We start from the raw sequence: 16,789 nt of genomic DNA on the forward strand, positions 1-16,789 counted from the left end.
ATTCAAGACCAATCTGCATTTCCTGACCAATATATTTTTTTTTTGACTGCTACAAACAGAAACATCTTAGAAAGAAGTGTTAAAAGCTACACGTAAAAACTGGCAGCAGTATTTGCTGACAAAGCTGTCAGCACCTTATGTGGCTCATCCCAAAGCTAGCATACTAAACCCTAAGGGATTCCCTCCAGGATTACTTTGTAAAGTATACTTAACTATTACATTATCAACATTTCTTTCACTGTTATTCCATGTTACCTTTGTCAAAAGCTGTGAAGGTAAGCTTCAGAAGGCCTCTTCTATCGCCATCTCTCCCAGAGCAGGATGTCTAGTCCTCTACAAACAGCTTCTCTAGAGAATAGTAAGGGTCCAAGTAGAACAGCCTTTCAAGATGTATTTTGTGCTTCTTAATTATTGATTATCCTTGGTTCCTTTAAGACATAACTACACGGATGTGGCTCCACCCACAATGGGCATGCAGTTGTTTTCCTCTAAGAATGCAAGATATAAAATTTTTCTTCCTGGATTCAGACACAATTACTGAAGGATAGAATGACTGTAGGATGACTCCTGACATCCACGTTTGTAAGGAGTGGTCCTGTAACCATTCCTTACGAATCCTGATTACTGAAGAAAGAGAGAAGGATGACCCTACAGAATCAACATTCCACTCTCAGGTATCTTCTCACTGAGTAGCAGTGAAGCAGGCAGAAATCCAAAGACTCCAGAACAGTCGTCTAAGCAAAATCAAACACACCTCACTGCCATTTATAAATTTAGTATTTGCTATCCTCTCCCTCCTTCTGGGATATAAAGATTCCTTGCTTGTAATTATCTTTCCCACACATATTGCAAGCATCCCTATTTCTAGCACTTTCAGCCACAAAAAATCTGCGTCTGTTGTAGCAGCCCAGAATCCTGCCACTTCCTACTGTATACCTGTTGTCATAAAGGCACAGTGAAGAATCTGCTCAGTTTCCAGACTTGCAAAGGATTAACGGGTTCCAGAGAACCTTGAGTAGGAAAAGGGGGGAATTATAGATACAGATTATGGATCTTTATGTGCAGTTTCAAACAAGCAACTTTCCTCTTTACATGATGAGTCATAGGTGATTACATAAGAAAGGATCCAAACACATCTGCTGGAATAAAGAGAGAATGCTAAAAAGCTACATTTCCAAAAGCAGCAGTACAGCAGGACTTTTCAACATATATACAATGCTAGGTGCATAAAAAAAAAACCCTCCAAACAGAAGATTTCAATCACCTCAGGTATAGCAGAATATACTAGTCAATACTGTCAGTTTCATGTTACTTTCTAAAAGGTGTTATGTAGCTCTCCAATGAGATAATCAGTATCAGTAAATTACTGCTTTGACTTCTCAGCTGGACAGAATCAAAAGCTTTTGTCCCAGTAACAAAAAAAGTGGTAATGTTTGTGTAATATCCAAAGTACACAGAACTGCTTCAGCCCTTGAACAGCATGGCTGAAGGTAAAAAGAAGGGAAAAAAGAAAAAAATAGTCAAGTAGATTTATATTCAGACCACTGAAATCAGAAGCCATCTTTTAGGCCAATACCGGACTGGTACAGACCACAAGCTCATCTGGAAGTGGAGGGCTGGGGCAGCAGAGGGGGCAGAATACAGAAACAGTTGTAATAACTCAAATGTCTCTGGCCCTTCCAACCAAAATGAGTAATGCCAGTAAAACCACCTTCCCTGCAAAGAAGGGAGTAAATGGCTTAATGTTTTGTTCCATCAGCATAAAGGCATAGGTCAAACACCACTGACATATCAGTTTTTAAAAGAAGCAGGAGGAAGAAGGGGGCAAGAGACAACAATTTTCCCTTTATAGACATAACAAAGTATGTGCAATGCAGGCATTTTTGTCAGATTGACCTTAGCTGAGAATATCCATGGGTCACGTTCCACCAATTATTCAAAATGTTAGAAAAAAAGCTTGCTAAGGAGAAAGTTATGTTCTTCCTTACAGGCAAGAATCTTTTCACATATTGGCAGTGATGCCTATCAGAGGCTCCTCATCCTCCTCCTGACTAGGACATCTCTAATAGACAATGAAAATCTATTCTCTAGTTCTGAGTGCTGCTGACAGTCTACATTGTAGAAATCCTGAACGATGGATGTCAACCACAAGTAAGCAGACCAAGAATAAAGCAATGCCCTATGACTCCCCATGATAATCAGGAGATTCTTTCACTTGATTTGGCCAAACTAAAAGTCATTTTTCAGATGACCATCAAGACAAGGCAAAATCATCTCTGAGGGAAGACACCTTAAGTATAACATACCTGAAAGTCTCCAAGGAAAGAGATACTGTCGGGTGCGAGAAAACTGTTACAGTAACCTAGGATAGTTCTTCCCTTCTTCCCACCCCAGCATAGTTCACTTCCCCTCCTCATCTGCACCCACCTTTGCACAGGTGCCAACCTGACAACCAGCTGCAGACCTTGGAATTCAGAAAACAGCACCTGCATTACATCAGTGAGTTCACTAACGAGCAACACAGGACACTGCATATGTACAACATGTTAATCTGCACTGCAGTGCATTCCTTTGAGCTTCATTCCCAAGCAGGGTTCTGTTGTGTTGAGTCTGCATTTGATTAGCCCTGGTGTCCCAGAGCTCCCATTGTGGCAGTGCTACACCTTCACTGAAGCCAAAGCTTTCACTTGCTGAATGTTGTGCCTTGTCCCCAAGTGATCTGCACCTGCTTTTCCCACATAACAGATACCCATACTATTGATCTGGAAAACAGAACTATATGAGAAGATACCCCACCAAGGATGTTATCAACTTCATCCAACTTTCAGCCTCCTACTACATGTCATAGAAACAGAGCTTCTGTAAGACCTGAAATGAAGGGACATTTTCACGAAACATTCAGCTGCTTCAAAACACAAAAGACTGAACACTCAAAACTGATCTTACGAACAAAATATTCTCACTAGGCAGGAAATGAAACGTAGCAGTGAAAAGTTTGAGTGCTGAGATTAGGTAAAATTTCCTGGAATTCATTACATTTTCAAAATGAAGTAGATTTAAAGTAAATCACGTCCAGAAAAATATTTTTTTTCCTCTTCCAGAAAAACAGTGAATTAACAACTTCGGTAGATTACAGTGTCCTATTTCTTTTCTGGTAGACAATAATTACTGCCAGGGTTCTAGTGAATTCCTCAACATACAAAGCTTGAAAAGTAGAAACTACACTGACACAAGCCACCAGAAAACAAATACACTCTGTAGAAGTTCTAATCAAGATAGGGTAGCAGGGCCTTGCAAGTCAAGAAATATGCATCAGCATCCTTACTGGAGCTATGCAATCAGTTCTACTGAGGCCACCACCTTATCTCAATTAAGGGTTAGCTCAACTCCCCTCCTAAATGGTCACATATTTAGTCCACAAATTCTTATATGAAAAGCAAATGGCCAAAAGATATGGCTATTCGAAGTGCTGTCAGGATTCAAGTACCTAAGGTCACTGTCTTGGCAGATAGGCAAAACCTTCCTTACACAAGCAGATGCTCTTTTGATCAAGCAATAAGCTGTTTCAGGGAGAAAAATGAACTCCAAAGAAGATGACCAAAAAACAGCTAGGCAATAAAGGTTCTCAGTAGTCACTCTCAGTTACCCAAAAATCAAACATTCTGATGCCTTTATGTTTCAAATCTTGTACTGGTATTTCTAACTTCCTTTCTATTGCCAGTATGAAGCATGAGCAGCCCTACTGAGAAGTCCATCTATGCAACTTCAGAAATCCAAGAACTTTGTAACCAATCCCTTCTGCAAGAACTCTCAAACACCTGGAAGCAGCTGACAGTATTTCCTCAGTCTGCCCAGAGAAAGTCAGAAAGACACAGGAAGAATGGTAAATGCTAAACAAGCAGGGTACAGAAAAGATTAATACTATGGTCTTCAGAGTGTGTCTGTATCATACAACTGCAAACAGCAGAGACTGCAATTCAGCCTTAACTTACACCAAAGTGTTCAGAGGGCACCATGTAGTGGTATAAGCTGCAAAAAGTGATATAATACAAAGAATCTGAAACAGTTTAAGCTAATGATAAATGCAGAAACTCTGTCTTCTCTGAATTTCGTTTCACTGCATGGCACCAGTGATGGATTTCAGGAGTAGTTTATCAAAGAACAGAACTGAGAAGTGGTTGAGTAAAAGCAGACAAATAATGGCTGGAGTGCTGTTTCTGTTTGACTGCTCAGTCAAGCACATATGAGAGGATGAGACATTTCTTGGTGTATCAGAACATAGCCACAGAGCTTTGCATCTTGATGTACTGATTTCATTGAGTAATCTTATACTTATGTATCCAAACCTGAAAACTAGTTTTAGCTAGAATACTAGAAGGAATCAAAACAGTTAGGAGTATTATAAAAAGCATCCAAAGAATGCTGAAAAAATTTTTTTTTTTACTTAAAACTTGCTTGGTTTACAGCTTACTAATTACCTTAAACAATATTTATAAGTCATTTTCCAACATACGAAACACATGAATCATGGTATTATTTATATTTGAGAGAGAAAACATCTGCAAAAGAGAATACCAACCTTCAGCTTGTGAAGCTGGTGATCGTGCCCACTTCTTAATACAATTCAGGTGGAATACATGGTAACAATTCTGACAGTTCCACACTGGGGCTACTATTCGGACCACCTCACAGCATACCATGCACTCGTACTTCTCTGTGGTCAGCTGTTCAATCAATGACCCTGCAAACAGAATATGTTACTTTGTACATCGAACATCTGCTAGCTGAGAAACAAAATTCAAATGGAATTCCAGGATTTCATTTAAATTATAACAGAACTTATTTTTCCTGTGTGGCTACAAGCAAGGTACTAGCTTACTCCTTGAAGATTCTCATTTGATACTTGCTACTTCTCTAGTCTCAGAGCAGGAAGAGTATAAGATTCCCATAAAAATGGCAACAATAATTCCTGTTGAATAGCAATCATTCTGATCTTATGAATTAAAATTAATTAAATTTTAAATTAAATATTAATTAAAATTAACAGTTTTAAATTTGGCAGAAGTCTGAGATTTTACTGGGAAATCTACCTTCACATAAAGTTTAAACCAAAAAGCTTAAAGCTCTTAACTACAGAAGTTTCAGCCAAAATTAAATTTAATTCCCCATCCTCGAGTATTCCTGGAAGACCACACGAAAATATTAGCAGTGAAGTACCTGGATTACAGAAATAAACCCCTCAAACTGACTGCTTTAGGAGTGGAGTAACTCGGAACCAACAGTCAAAGCACAGGGCCTTTTAAGCCATGTGAGAGAAGGTGAAAAAGTACTTGGAAAATAAAGCAAGAAATCCATATGAAAGACAAAACAGCCCAAAAACAGTTAGATGTGTAAGCACAACAGAGGCACCACATAACTTCAGTTCTGCCAGATTAACTCTCCCATCAAGGTAAGGCTACCAAATACACCTTAGAAATGCTATTTGATCTAAGTCCACAGAATTTTAAAATATCTTGATTACAAGCTTATATTGTAAAAACGTACCATTTTTAGATGGTGCCAATGCAAGCGAAGTTAGAACTCATGACAAAGGACAAAAAACAGAAGAAAAATGACTTATCAATTCAAAATGTGCTTGTACCACACATGACTGAAAGCAAGCCCATGGATGCCTGGAAACTTGGAAGTGTTAACACTCTTTGCCCTCCTTAATAGGATATAAGCACTTTCAAGCTTCTTTTCCAGCCCTCCTACATCAAGCACCACAAGATAGTAGACTTAAGAGTCATTTCTGCTTTCAGTGCCCTATGAATATCACCTGCTGCAAAGAAAGCATCCCCACCTAAAACATACTTCTTTTCACCAGAAAACTAAAATTATACCATACCCAGAAAGGATAGCAGTCCCATAAAACACTTAAAAAGCGCAGCCTCAGTCCCCTGAAAACAGTGGCAGATACTGCTTCCAAAATAGCTCCTAACTAAGGCATACAAAGAAAGACTGCCATTTTGGAGGGGGATGTTCCTTAAGTATCTTATAAAAGATTACTACTTCTCTTCCTGCTTCTTTCATATGATGATTTTTATTTAATAGTAATACTGGAAGAAAGACTGAGTTATCTTTAATTTTGTAATTCAAGTAGAACCTAGAAGTGAGAAAGCTAAGGTATTTAAATTAGTGTCAAGGAAGATCTTGATCCTTGAGTTTCTCCTAAGGGAACGAAGTTTCTGACTGGAGCTCTCTTACACTTCCTGATTATGCTACTACTTTCTTAGTTCTGAAAGAGAAGAGACTCCGAGAAGCAAAACCTTCAAACAATTCAATACCACAGAGAAGGTAAGAGGAGCTAGTCTATCCATCTCTGTTATTCTGGGCAAGAGCAGATGAGGTTTAGACGCTTTGCAAAAAAACAACTAAATATAATTCCTAGCGCTTGTTCAACTGTAAAAGGCCAAAAAAAAAAAAAAAAAAAAGGGAAAATACCTCTCCTTATTGCAAGAAAACACAAATACTTCTACTGGGTGCTATGAATAACATGAGACTATTTTCTCAGTGCACACTTAAGCTTAACTAAAACAGTAAGTAAAAGCTATCTAGATGGCTAGAAACAGAAACCAGCACTGTGGCACTGAAGAGATTCAGCTGATTTCCATTTAATGTTTTAAGTCCCTAATGGTACGAGTTGGCACAAAATTCACTCAGACAGTCAAAACCTGTGGGTCTGCTTTACACTGTCAGTGTCACATGTTTCTATTCTCAACTTCCAAAAATTGTACCCAGGGATTTTATCTATGTCTAATTACCTTTTGATACTACCACTGGGAAAAAAAAAAAAAAAAAAACCACCACACGAAAAAAACCAGAATACAGTTCCTCTATTTGGCATTTTCCTACTTCTACATAAAACACGAGAAAACTTACTCTGCAAAAATCAGTTTTAGGACTGACTGTCCTTCTCAAGTCCCATTGTCCAGAATGCTCACTATTTTACTCTTCGCTCCCACAACATACATGTTTTAACAGGGTGCCTGACCAGGCCATCTTTTGCAGTTTGGTAGTAAAATAAATGAAAACTTTAAACAAAATCAGTTCTTCTCTAGTAAACTTACAGAACACATCTCCACTCAGAAACCACACATTTACGTTTAACCTGCCCTCTGAAACGGATACTGATCCAACATGAAATCATAAGCTTCTTCAGCTACTCAAATGGGAAGGCAGTTTAAATTATTCAAGATCATATCTTTAATACAGGAGTACAGGACAGTCTAGAAAGCTTACCTGTATGAGTTTCTTTGTTTTTTGGTACATCACTTTGCTTTTTCCAGTACTGGGTCCAGCTGAAATGAAGTGCAGGTGCCTGATCCCCCTTTAGCAGGAATTTTCTTCCATTACATCTGACAGAACTGGACAATTCATGCCTGATTTCACTGGTCAAGTTTTCATCATTTTTGTGAACAGAGAGTTCTTTCTTCTTCTCATTTTTATCTTTTGGAGTATACGCAAGAGAAGACTTCTTACCTACTTTTGTATTTTTACTACGGTGAGAATCACGTCTTTTCTGACACTCCTTTTCTGCTGGGGGTTTATTCCATACAGGCTTCCGTGGATATCTTTTGTTTACGTAATTGTAGCCTTTCTGCTCATCCCCACTACCAACAGGTGCATCGCAGAATGCCTTTCCAACAGATGATTCTGAAGAGTCAGACTGAGTCAAATCCAAAGATGGAACATTTTCAAACAGCTCTGCTTTCTGTTTAGAGCTCACTCTCTTTTCCCGGTCATGTACTTGCTTTCCCTTCTCCCTGAATCCTCTTCCAGATGCATGCATCAGATGTGTTTTCTTTGGCTTAGCTCCTCTGCTATCTGCATTAGGTACCTCCCTGTCACTCTCTGAGGAAAGCAAGTCACTGTATCCTCTAAGAGGTGGTCTTCTCCCAGGTACTACTGCAGCATCTGAAACACCCGGACCAGCATCAGCAGTACTTTGCCTTATCTTACTTCGAGTACATGTGCTATCGTTTCTTGATCTGTGCCACCTGTGGCTTTGCAAGTTGCGATTCTTCAAACTTTTACTGGCACCAAAATATTGGTGGAACTCTTCAGAATTCCCATATTGACTTTCTGGATTACAAAAGCCATGATGCTTTGTGGAAGAGCTATCAAAATCTATACCTCTTTCAGAGGACAGACTAGGAAATGATAAATTATTTCTATTCTGATTACTGTTAGGATCTTTCCTATCTTTATTCACCCAGTTTAGATCTGTAGGTTGTCTTTCTCCTGAAGTGGAATCAGCAGTATCAGGACTGAAATTCAATGCACCTAAAAATTAAAGAAGTAAAAACACATGTCTAAGACTATTAAACAGTAAACATTTCTTTTCAGCAGAATTACCGTACATGCAAAGACCCAGGAGCTCAATCAACCCCACACTTGACAGAAAAACTGCAACAAGTCTTGAAAAACTAGTTGAATCATACAATGATTTGCAGAGGTTACCTTCTCTTGCCATCTTTACAGAAAGACTGTGATGACCCAGAGTTAAGAATATAAAAACATAAAGAAAAACATTTGAAGCAGCACTGTACAGGCATAACACATGCAATTGTGATAATCAGTGTTTAACGTGCTCAAGTTTTTCCTAGCATGTTCACATACACACATGAACCTGAAGGAGTCCTTTAAATAAAATGTCTACACCCTAAGATTTTAATATTACACAGAACTTTGAATATAAATTAAAATCCATCAGCCAAAGAGTAGCAATAGTAAATGCTTGCATGAACTCTGATCACACTGTTCCACATACAGACATATCAAATGGTAGAGGGACTACCCAGAGCAGCTTTGCAAAAGTACTTTTCTGTTACGAGGCCATCAATATGAACTGTATTTCTACGCAAGAGATCCTCTGTTGTTTTTATGTCTCTAGATAAAAGAAAGAGGTGCACCTTAGAAACCCTATGTGGCTCAATTTCATATCACATTGTGGCAGAGGGGCCTGCCCGCAACAGGAATTATCAGGTGAATGTCAGGGACAGTCTAATGGGTTGTAGCAGATTGTTTTTTTCACAGCAGTGTGAAAAAGAAGAGAGGCTTCTAAAATTTCATGGAGGTAGTACTCATTTCACAGGTTAGGTAGGTTACCTCTGGTGGTAGGGCAGGTGCAGTTTATTCCTGGTTCAGGACAATTCAAAAAAAGAATCAAGCACTTGGGCTATGAACATAAGAGACTCTCCAAAAGCCAAATGCTATCCGAGTCTCTCAGCTACCTATGATTTTAACTTTTCAATAAAGATTGTGGAAATTTACATTTTGAAGGAAAGGACAAACCAGAACACTTCAAATCATTTTAACATTTTTCAGTGAATTTCATTTACTTTCAAATGAAGAAGTTTTTTTAAACCTCCAGGAATGGTTATTACTACTATGAGGGATTTGGTAGCCAAAAAAACCCAACCCCACAACATACAACTTTATGGAAGTGAAGCTTTAAGCTTACAAAAAGTTCAGAATTTAAAATCAAATTTAAGATTGTTCTTAACCACATAACCCAATTTATATTTGTTTTTAAAGAGACAGTTGAAATCACTTTCTTTGCAAAGACAATACATATATATAATTACACATTATTATACTACATTACTTACATTTAATATGTTGAGATATTGTAATACAGTATATGTTCTTAATATAACATAGAATATTGTATTATCATATGCTATGCTATATAACATCACATATTATTATTATTATACTAGATATAAATGGCAAATACAAAGTGCTTGGGGATTTTTTAAAAACTGTAATACTAACCTGAGTTTCAGACAACTGAAACAGAACATCAGACAGAGGTCTTTCAAAACAGCTGGGGATTGACTTAAAACTCAACCTTAACTCAAGGGGAGGGGCAGCGGCAAGGAGGTGCTGAGCTCTTCTCCCTAGTAGCCAGTGTCAGGACAGGTGGGAACGGCACAAAGTGTCCCTCAGGGGAGGTTCAGACTTGATGAAAAACATTTCTTTACCAAAGAGGGTAGTCAGACACTGGAACAGGCTTCCATGAGGGGTGGCCAATGCCCCACGCCTATCAGCCTCTAAGAAGCATTTGGACAATGCCCTTAATAACATGCTTTAACTTTTGGTCACTCCTAAAGGGGTCAGGCAGCTGACTTGAACACTCTAAGTGCCTTCTAGCTGAACTGTTCTGTTCTATCATTAGGACTGCAGACCCTATATAAAGTATATATAGGTATATAAAGTATATAAAGGTATAAAGTATTAGGCTTATACATCTGAAAGAATCTGGACTGCAAGCAGCTTCCCTGGAAATGTTCTGTTTTTCTTAATTCAGCACATGCATCTTGGGTAAAGAACTCAAAATATAAAGTTGTAATTTTTACTTTCTACAACTACACTTACTTTCAGTTTTTCCAGTCTTTTGCCAGTTTGTTTTCTAGCACTAAAGAAAAAAAAAAAAAAAAAAAAAAAAAAGAGGACTACAAACATAGATTGTAGTCCTTTTACATTATAATGTAAACAGCAGTCGCTCAGTATAGATTACCTAAAATGGTTTCACATACTTTGATTTGAAGACAGGATGCGATCCTGTAATTACATACAAACCTTATTTGAAGCAACCCATTTTATTAGTTGGTTTAAGATTTATTTTGTGCACTCTAAAATTTAAAGTTTGATGGATAGATATAACAAGGTAAACCAAATGGCTTCTTAATATTATAAAGACATGTTTTTCAAAAAACACATAGCTTGCCTCTAAAAAAAGTGTATTCTGTTATTAAAGACCATTGTTTCTTTGGTTATGAGATGTGGTACATAAAATGCATGCATGAATTACAAATTGCTGCAGAGGGCTTTCAAATGAATGCTGTAAATAAGCTTGATTAAGTATGCTTTGTAGATCAGTACAATATACTATCTTATACTGACACAGAAAAACATGCTGGACATGGCTTTAAAATGCTGGCTTTCTAAAATACGCTTTTGAGTATGGCCTCCAAGAAGCATAACCAGGACTTGACATTTAGCCGTGCAAGTGGTATCTTTTAAATCACTTTCCAAATAATCTATTAAGTTTGAAGAAACAGATGGGAAACCAGGACTCAGATATTTAAAAGCACCTCCAAAATATGAATAATTCATTAGGACTTTATATATCACCCATGAATAGGATTCCTATTCTTACTGTCAGCTTTTACATTACAAAAAAAAATTCCAAAGTGGTAAATTCTACTAAAACTGATTTCTGCCTGGCAAGACAAGAAACAGCAAAATACATACACAAGTCTAATAATCAGCAGCTAACACTGGTTCATGTTTCCTCAGACATGTTTTTACCTGTACATACACAAAAATCCCAAGAAAAAGTGAATGGCCAAAGCTAGATTCTAGTCTGTACTTCTATAAAATAAAGAAAATCACAACACCTTTAGAAGCAACCAAAGGTTGCATTGCAGATTTTAATATCCCTAAGATGCTGAATGTGAATTAAACCCAAGCATATGAAACTCACATGGTTTCATGCCTGCCTTGCCATAACAGTACACCACTTCAGCATTCACTGCAGACAGAGCCAAAATGCCCCAGAAAAGTTGGGTAGTCTGCATGAACTATCCTTCAGAAAAATTATTTGATAAGGACACTTTTAAGAACATGAAGAAAACTAGTACATACATGCCTCATTTTAAAAAGCACAAGCTCTACTTCAAAAACAGAGTTTACTTTGGGGACCACTACCCCAAATTTAATAACTTCAATGCTTTTTTGATAAAGACAATAATGACATTTGAAGGTGCCACTTAAAGACATCATGAGTAAGTGACATTTCTTAGCATAGTTTCAGCAAGCTACATCCAATTAGATTTTGAAGAGCCATTAAAAAATGTACTTCAATTAGGCAGATACTGCATGAAGTTGATAATTAAGAATAAAAGTTAAAAAAAAAGTATTTAAGGAATCCACCCAGAAAAATATATGAGCACAGGAGTCCACAATAAATGTCAGAGGTTGTACTTCTTTATCCTTAAATGAATTCAACTCTATCTCCCAGATAGAAGGAACTCCAATTTTCCTTCTGAAACTTCAGATCAATACAAAACTAGAACTAAATAAACAACATTGATTAGTCCTTCTGACTGGACAAGCACTTTTTTTAATTGACCACTTCTTATTGAGATACTCAAATTCAACCAAAAATAGTGTCACCTTGAGCAGTGTGTGCAATTCTGGGCTCCACAATACCAGAAGGACATAAAACTATTAGAATGTGTCCTAAGGAGGGCAACAAAGACGGTGGACATGACTTATGAGGAGCAGCTGAGAATACTGGCTTTGTTCAGCTTCAAGAAGACTGAGGAGTGACCTCCTTGCTGTCTACAGCTTCCTCACAAGGGGGAGCAGAGAGAAGGGCTGGCATCTTCTCCCTGGTGGCCAGTGACAGGACCCGAGGGAATGGCTTAAAGCTGTGTCAAGGGAAGTTCAGATTGGGTAGTATTAGGAAAAAGTTCTTCAATGAAAGGGTGGTCAAGCACTGCAAAAAGCTTCTCAGGGAAGTGGCCATGGCCCCAAGACTTTCAATGTTCAAGAAGCATTTGGATAATGCTCTTCGGTATGTGGTGTAATTTTTAGGTTGCCCTGTGTGGAGTCAGGAGTTGGATTCAATAACTCTTCCGAGTCCCTTCCAACTCAGCATACTCTATTTGTTCAGTTTATATACTGGCTCCCAATAAAAGACAAAGGTAATTGCAGGACAAATGTCTTCAGCTTTAAAGCAATTCACATAACCTGTTCTTTCACCTAAAGACAGATGACAGTACAGAGTGCATACACAACAATGTAATTGTGTCAGCACTGCCCATAGCCAGACAAGAGATGGTCCAGCCAGCTGAATGCAAAGCACAAGTTACAGGGAAGACACTTCCTGCAGGTCTTAAGACAGGTACCTGTATTACACCATACCACAAAAAAAAACCAGGAACGGTGCATTATGAAAACCTGAGGCTCTCCCCATAGCATTGAAAGCTTTAAACCTCTTCCTCAAGAACACCAAGCTTGATCTTTTCTGTCTTCTCTGACCATTTTATATATTCCCCTGCAGTGGCCCACCATTTCCAGAGATAACACAGATTTACAAAAGGTTGGATTGCTTCCTAAACAGAAGCTACACTGTTTCAGGCTCAAGCAGTGCAATCCACTTACATGCAAACCAATGTGCCTGCCCAAATATTGTTTATTCCAACTGTAATAGCTCATCTAATAAAAGCTATGCTTCCTTCCCACAACTCTTGCCAAAAACTGTTAGAGAAAGATTAACACACAAAATCATCATTACCATAGAATCACAGAATGGCTGAGGCTGGAAGTGACCTCTTGAGATCTACTCCAAATACCCTGCTCAAACAGGGTTAGCTAGATCGAGGTGCCCATGACTGTGGTCAGCTGTGTTTTGAGGATCTCCAAGACCTGAGGCACCATGACCTCTCCTGAGCAACCTGTTCCAGTACATGACCATCCTCACAGTAAGCAGGCTTGTTCTTCTGTTCATTTCATGTGTTTTAATTTGTACCTGTTGCTCCTTGTCCTTCCACTTAATACCCCTAAGAAGGATCTGGCCCCATATTCTTTACCCCCTCCCATCAGGTCCTTGTACACAGCACTAAGATCACTCTGAGTCTTCTCTCCAGACTGAAGAGTTCCAGCTCTCTCAGCCACTGCTCACATGAGGGATGCTCCAGTCCCTTAATAATCTTCACGGTCCTTTGCTGAATTCACTCACTAATACTAATGTCCTCCCCGTACAGGGGAGCCCAGAATCGGACACAGCATTCCAGGCATGGCCTCACCAGTGCTGAGCAGAGGGAAATGTGCATATCCCTTGACAAACTGACAACACTCCTAACATACTCTAGGATACTGTTGGCCTTCCTTAAAGAGGGGGCACATTGCCGATTCATGGTCTGCTCATAGTCCACCAAGGACCCCAAGGTCACTGTCTGCAGAGCTGCTTTCCAGCTAGTCAGAGCCCTGTGTGTATTGGTGCACAGGGCTTTGGTTTTGTCCTTTTATGCTACCGCCCAAATTCAGTGCGTCCACATTTTGAACAGAATGTTAATTTTCAGCTAGCCCATTTCAAGATGGTATAGGAGAAATATAAAAGCAGGGAAGAAATACAACTTCATAAGTACGTTCATCATCCAAACAGAATACCTACTACAGAATGGATTTTGCATAAGGAGAATAAACATAAGGTTTCACTTTCCTGTTCACCCTTACAATGGGCTACTCACAGCTTTATAGCAGCTCCCCGATATCTTCAGTTTAATGATGCACTGTACCGTGTATAACGACCCAGCTGTCATTGTGAAGACAAAAAAAACCAAAAACACATCCAACAGTAATTACAGCAACTGATGGAAAAAATAAAATCTATTAATGCCTATTAAATACAAATACCACCTGTCCCTTCCATGTGCATAGGACTGGAAACTAGTATATCAATGTGAATAATCATTCTACGATGACCTTGTTTCTTATATTTTTCCCCTTTGTCTCTTACACTCGTTCCCTGGGTCTCAATAATCATTCACTATTGGCAAAATATCCTGGATGGTCTGCAAATCTGCCATGACCCCAAACTGTCATTCTTCAGCCTCAACCATTTCCCCAATCTACCCTGAGAGCAAAAATCTCTTCCATATTTAAGCTCTCAAAAGCATATGCTTGCTCTGTCCACAAAGGTGCAAGGCAAAAGCCAGTTCCCATCCTAATACTGCACAAGCACAGTTCAAAGGTTGCCTATGAGACAGTTCTTCCTAACATAGCATGTATTACCATAACAAGGAATGAACTCCAGAACTTAACGCCATGTGACAATATTCATATTAGCTTAAGTGTTATAAAGCAAATGTAGAAATGGTGTACCATCCAGACTGATCTACTGCTTTTCAGTAAAACTGTTTCTAGCTCAGTATATTTATTTCTTTATTGCAGTAAACACAGACAGTACAAAAGGTTTCAGGACCAGAGCTGACTAGCAGCCTGACAGCATGGAAGATAAAGAGACAAGAAGACTTTGGCCTGCACCAGCTTCTCTTTACTGTAACTGTCAGCCTCTGCTCTCTGAACCATGTCCCAGGCCATTTCACTTCCCACAAGGCAGCTGCGGACCCATTTTCATCCCATCAAAAAATGAACTCCAATAACTTTTCCATCACGATAGCCAGACTACCAAGAACATAGAAGAGATAGGGAATGCTATTTATGACACAGGCTAACGACAATCTTAATCTGAATTAACAACAGGGTGCTGCAAAAGCAGAGATTCATACTTTTTTCTTCACACCAGCCACAAACATCCAGGATTCCTTCTGGCAGAAACCTGATGACTCTATGAACAACAAGACGAGTCAGCTCACCAAGTGACCCCAAAGCAACAGATTACCTGAGAAGTCTACCCAGACTGCAAGAAAATCAACAGACACGATGAAAACGCTAAATAATCACGAGTGACTCTGGGCAACAGTGATTTCTATTACCTGCTCGAGACGATTACATAAGGGTCCTTCTATCATGACGTGCCCTTAACACACGGTAAATCATTAAACGTGAGGCTGGAATTCGGGCCGTGAGAGGCTGTCCCCGCTGCTCCGCCACAGCCACACCCAGTGAAGCCCAAGTTAACCTGAACCCGCAGCCCAAGGGCCAGCAAAAGCCGACGGACGAACACAAGCCCTTCCCCACCCTGCGGCGCTCCCGGCGGGGGCCCTCGGCCGCCCTCCCCCGCTGCAGGCAGCCCCCGGCGCGGCCCGGGCGCCGCGGCACCCCCTGCTGCCCGGGACCCCTCCGCTGGGTGTCAGCGGCAGGCATGGGCAGGAAGCTGTAAGTTTTCCAGAACCGAGCCGGCTCTCTGTACCGATTCTGCCGTTCGTTTCTCACAGACTGGAAGTCCGCGCCCCCCCTCCTCAGGTCGAGCCCCCCCGCACGCAGGCCGCTCTGCGCTCCGCGGGCGCCGCGAAGTTGCGGCGGGAGGCGGCAACAGGTGCTGCCGCAGCCCGCGCCCCTCGCCACGCCAGCCCCCGGACGCGGCCCGGCCCGGCAGCGGCGCCGCGAGCCACCACCGCCCCTCCTCCTCCTCTCCCCCCCTCACCCCCGCGCCGCCGGCCCCCGGCTGCCCCCGGAGCGGAGCGGGGGACAGCAGCCACGCTTACCCGCCCCGGGTCGCGCCTCCGCCATGCCACCGCAACGCCCCCCCACGCCGAGGGGCGGCTTCCGGGACGGCGCGCGTGCGCACGGCGCGCACCTACGGCGCCCCCCTTAGAGGGGCGCGGGAACCGCGCGCAGGCGCAGCGGGGAGCAGCGGGCGGGCGGCCGAGCAGGGGCGGGAACGAGGCCGGGGGGCGGGGCTGGGGCGGGCACCGCCCGAAGGCGCGGGAAAACGGGAGCCGGGCCTGGTGCTGCAAAGGCGGGAAGACGGGGGCGTGCCCGCGGCACAAGGACCGTCAGCGGGCCGCCTGCCTGCCGCGGCCCTGCCCCGAAACGGGGTTTACTGCACCGCCTGCACCGCTAAGCCCAGCAAACCGGGCCGAGGGCGGGAGCGTGGGTACAGGGCAGTGCACCACGCTGGCATGGTGTGCGTAAAGGGTGCTTTTCTCTGGGCACAGGGTAGCATGCAGGGATGTGTCGCCAGGCTGTCCACTGCATCCTGCATCCACTGCTCTAGGGAGGTGGCAGAGCCACACGTTTGTCACCCCAAATGAGTGCTGGAACTTAA

The 16,789-nt window shown here is 41.2% G+C and overlaps 1 protein-coding gene across 3 annotated transcripts in view; it reads right to left on the reverse strand.

Annotated features, from left to right (window-relative positions):
• Nucleotides 1-16,350, reverse strand: part of NFX1 (nuclear transcription factor, X-box binding 1) — a 75,318-nt gene extending 58,968 nt beyond the window's left edge. For all 3 annotated transcript variants that reach the window (XR_008747300.1, XM_055804535.1, XM_055804536.1), the window contains exons 1-3: nucleotides 16,227-16,350; nucleotides 7,282-8,325; nucleotides 4,580-4,741 (exon numbers count right to left, since the gene is read on the reverse strand). Coding sequence is in view for 2 of the 3 variants with exons in the window: in XM_055804535.1 (XP_055660510.1) it covers nucleotides 4,580-4,741; nucleotides 7,282-8,325; nucleotides 16,227-16,251 (1,231 nt within the window). In the remaining variant the exon portion in view is untranslated. The remainder of the gene's footprint in view (nucleotides 1-4,579; nucleotides 4,742-7,281; nucleotides 8,326-16,226) is intronic.
• Between the last annotated feature and the right edge of the window lie 439 nt (nucleotides 16,351-16,789).

Source organism: Falco peregrinus, chromosome 5, assembly GCF_023634155.1.
Source record: "Falco peregrinus isolate bFalPer1 chromosome 5, bFalPer1.pri, whole genome shotgun sequence".
In the NCBI taxonomy this organism is placed as follows: Eukaryota; Metazoa; Chordata; class Aves; order Falconiformes; family Falconidae; genus Falco; species Falco peregrinus.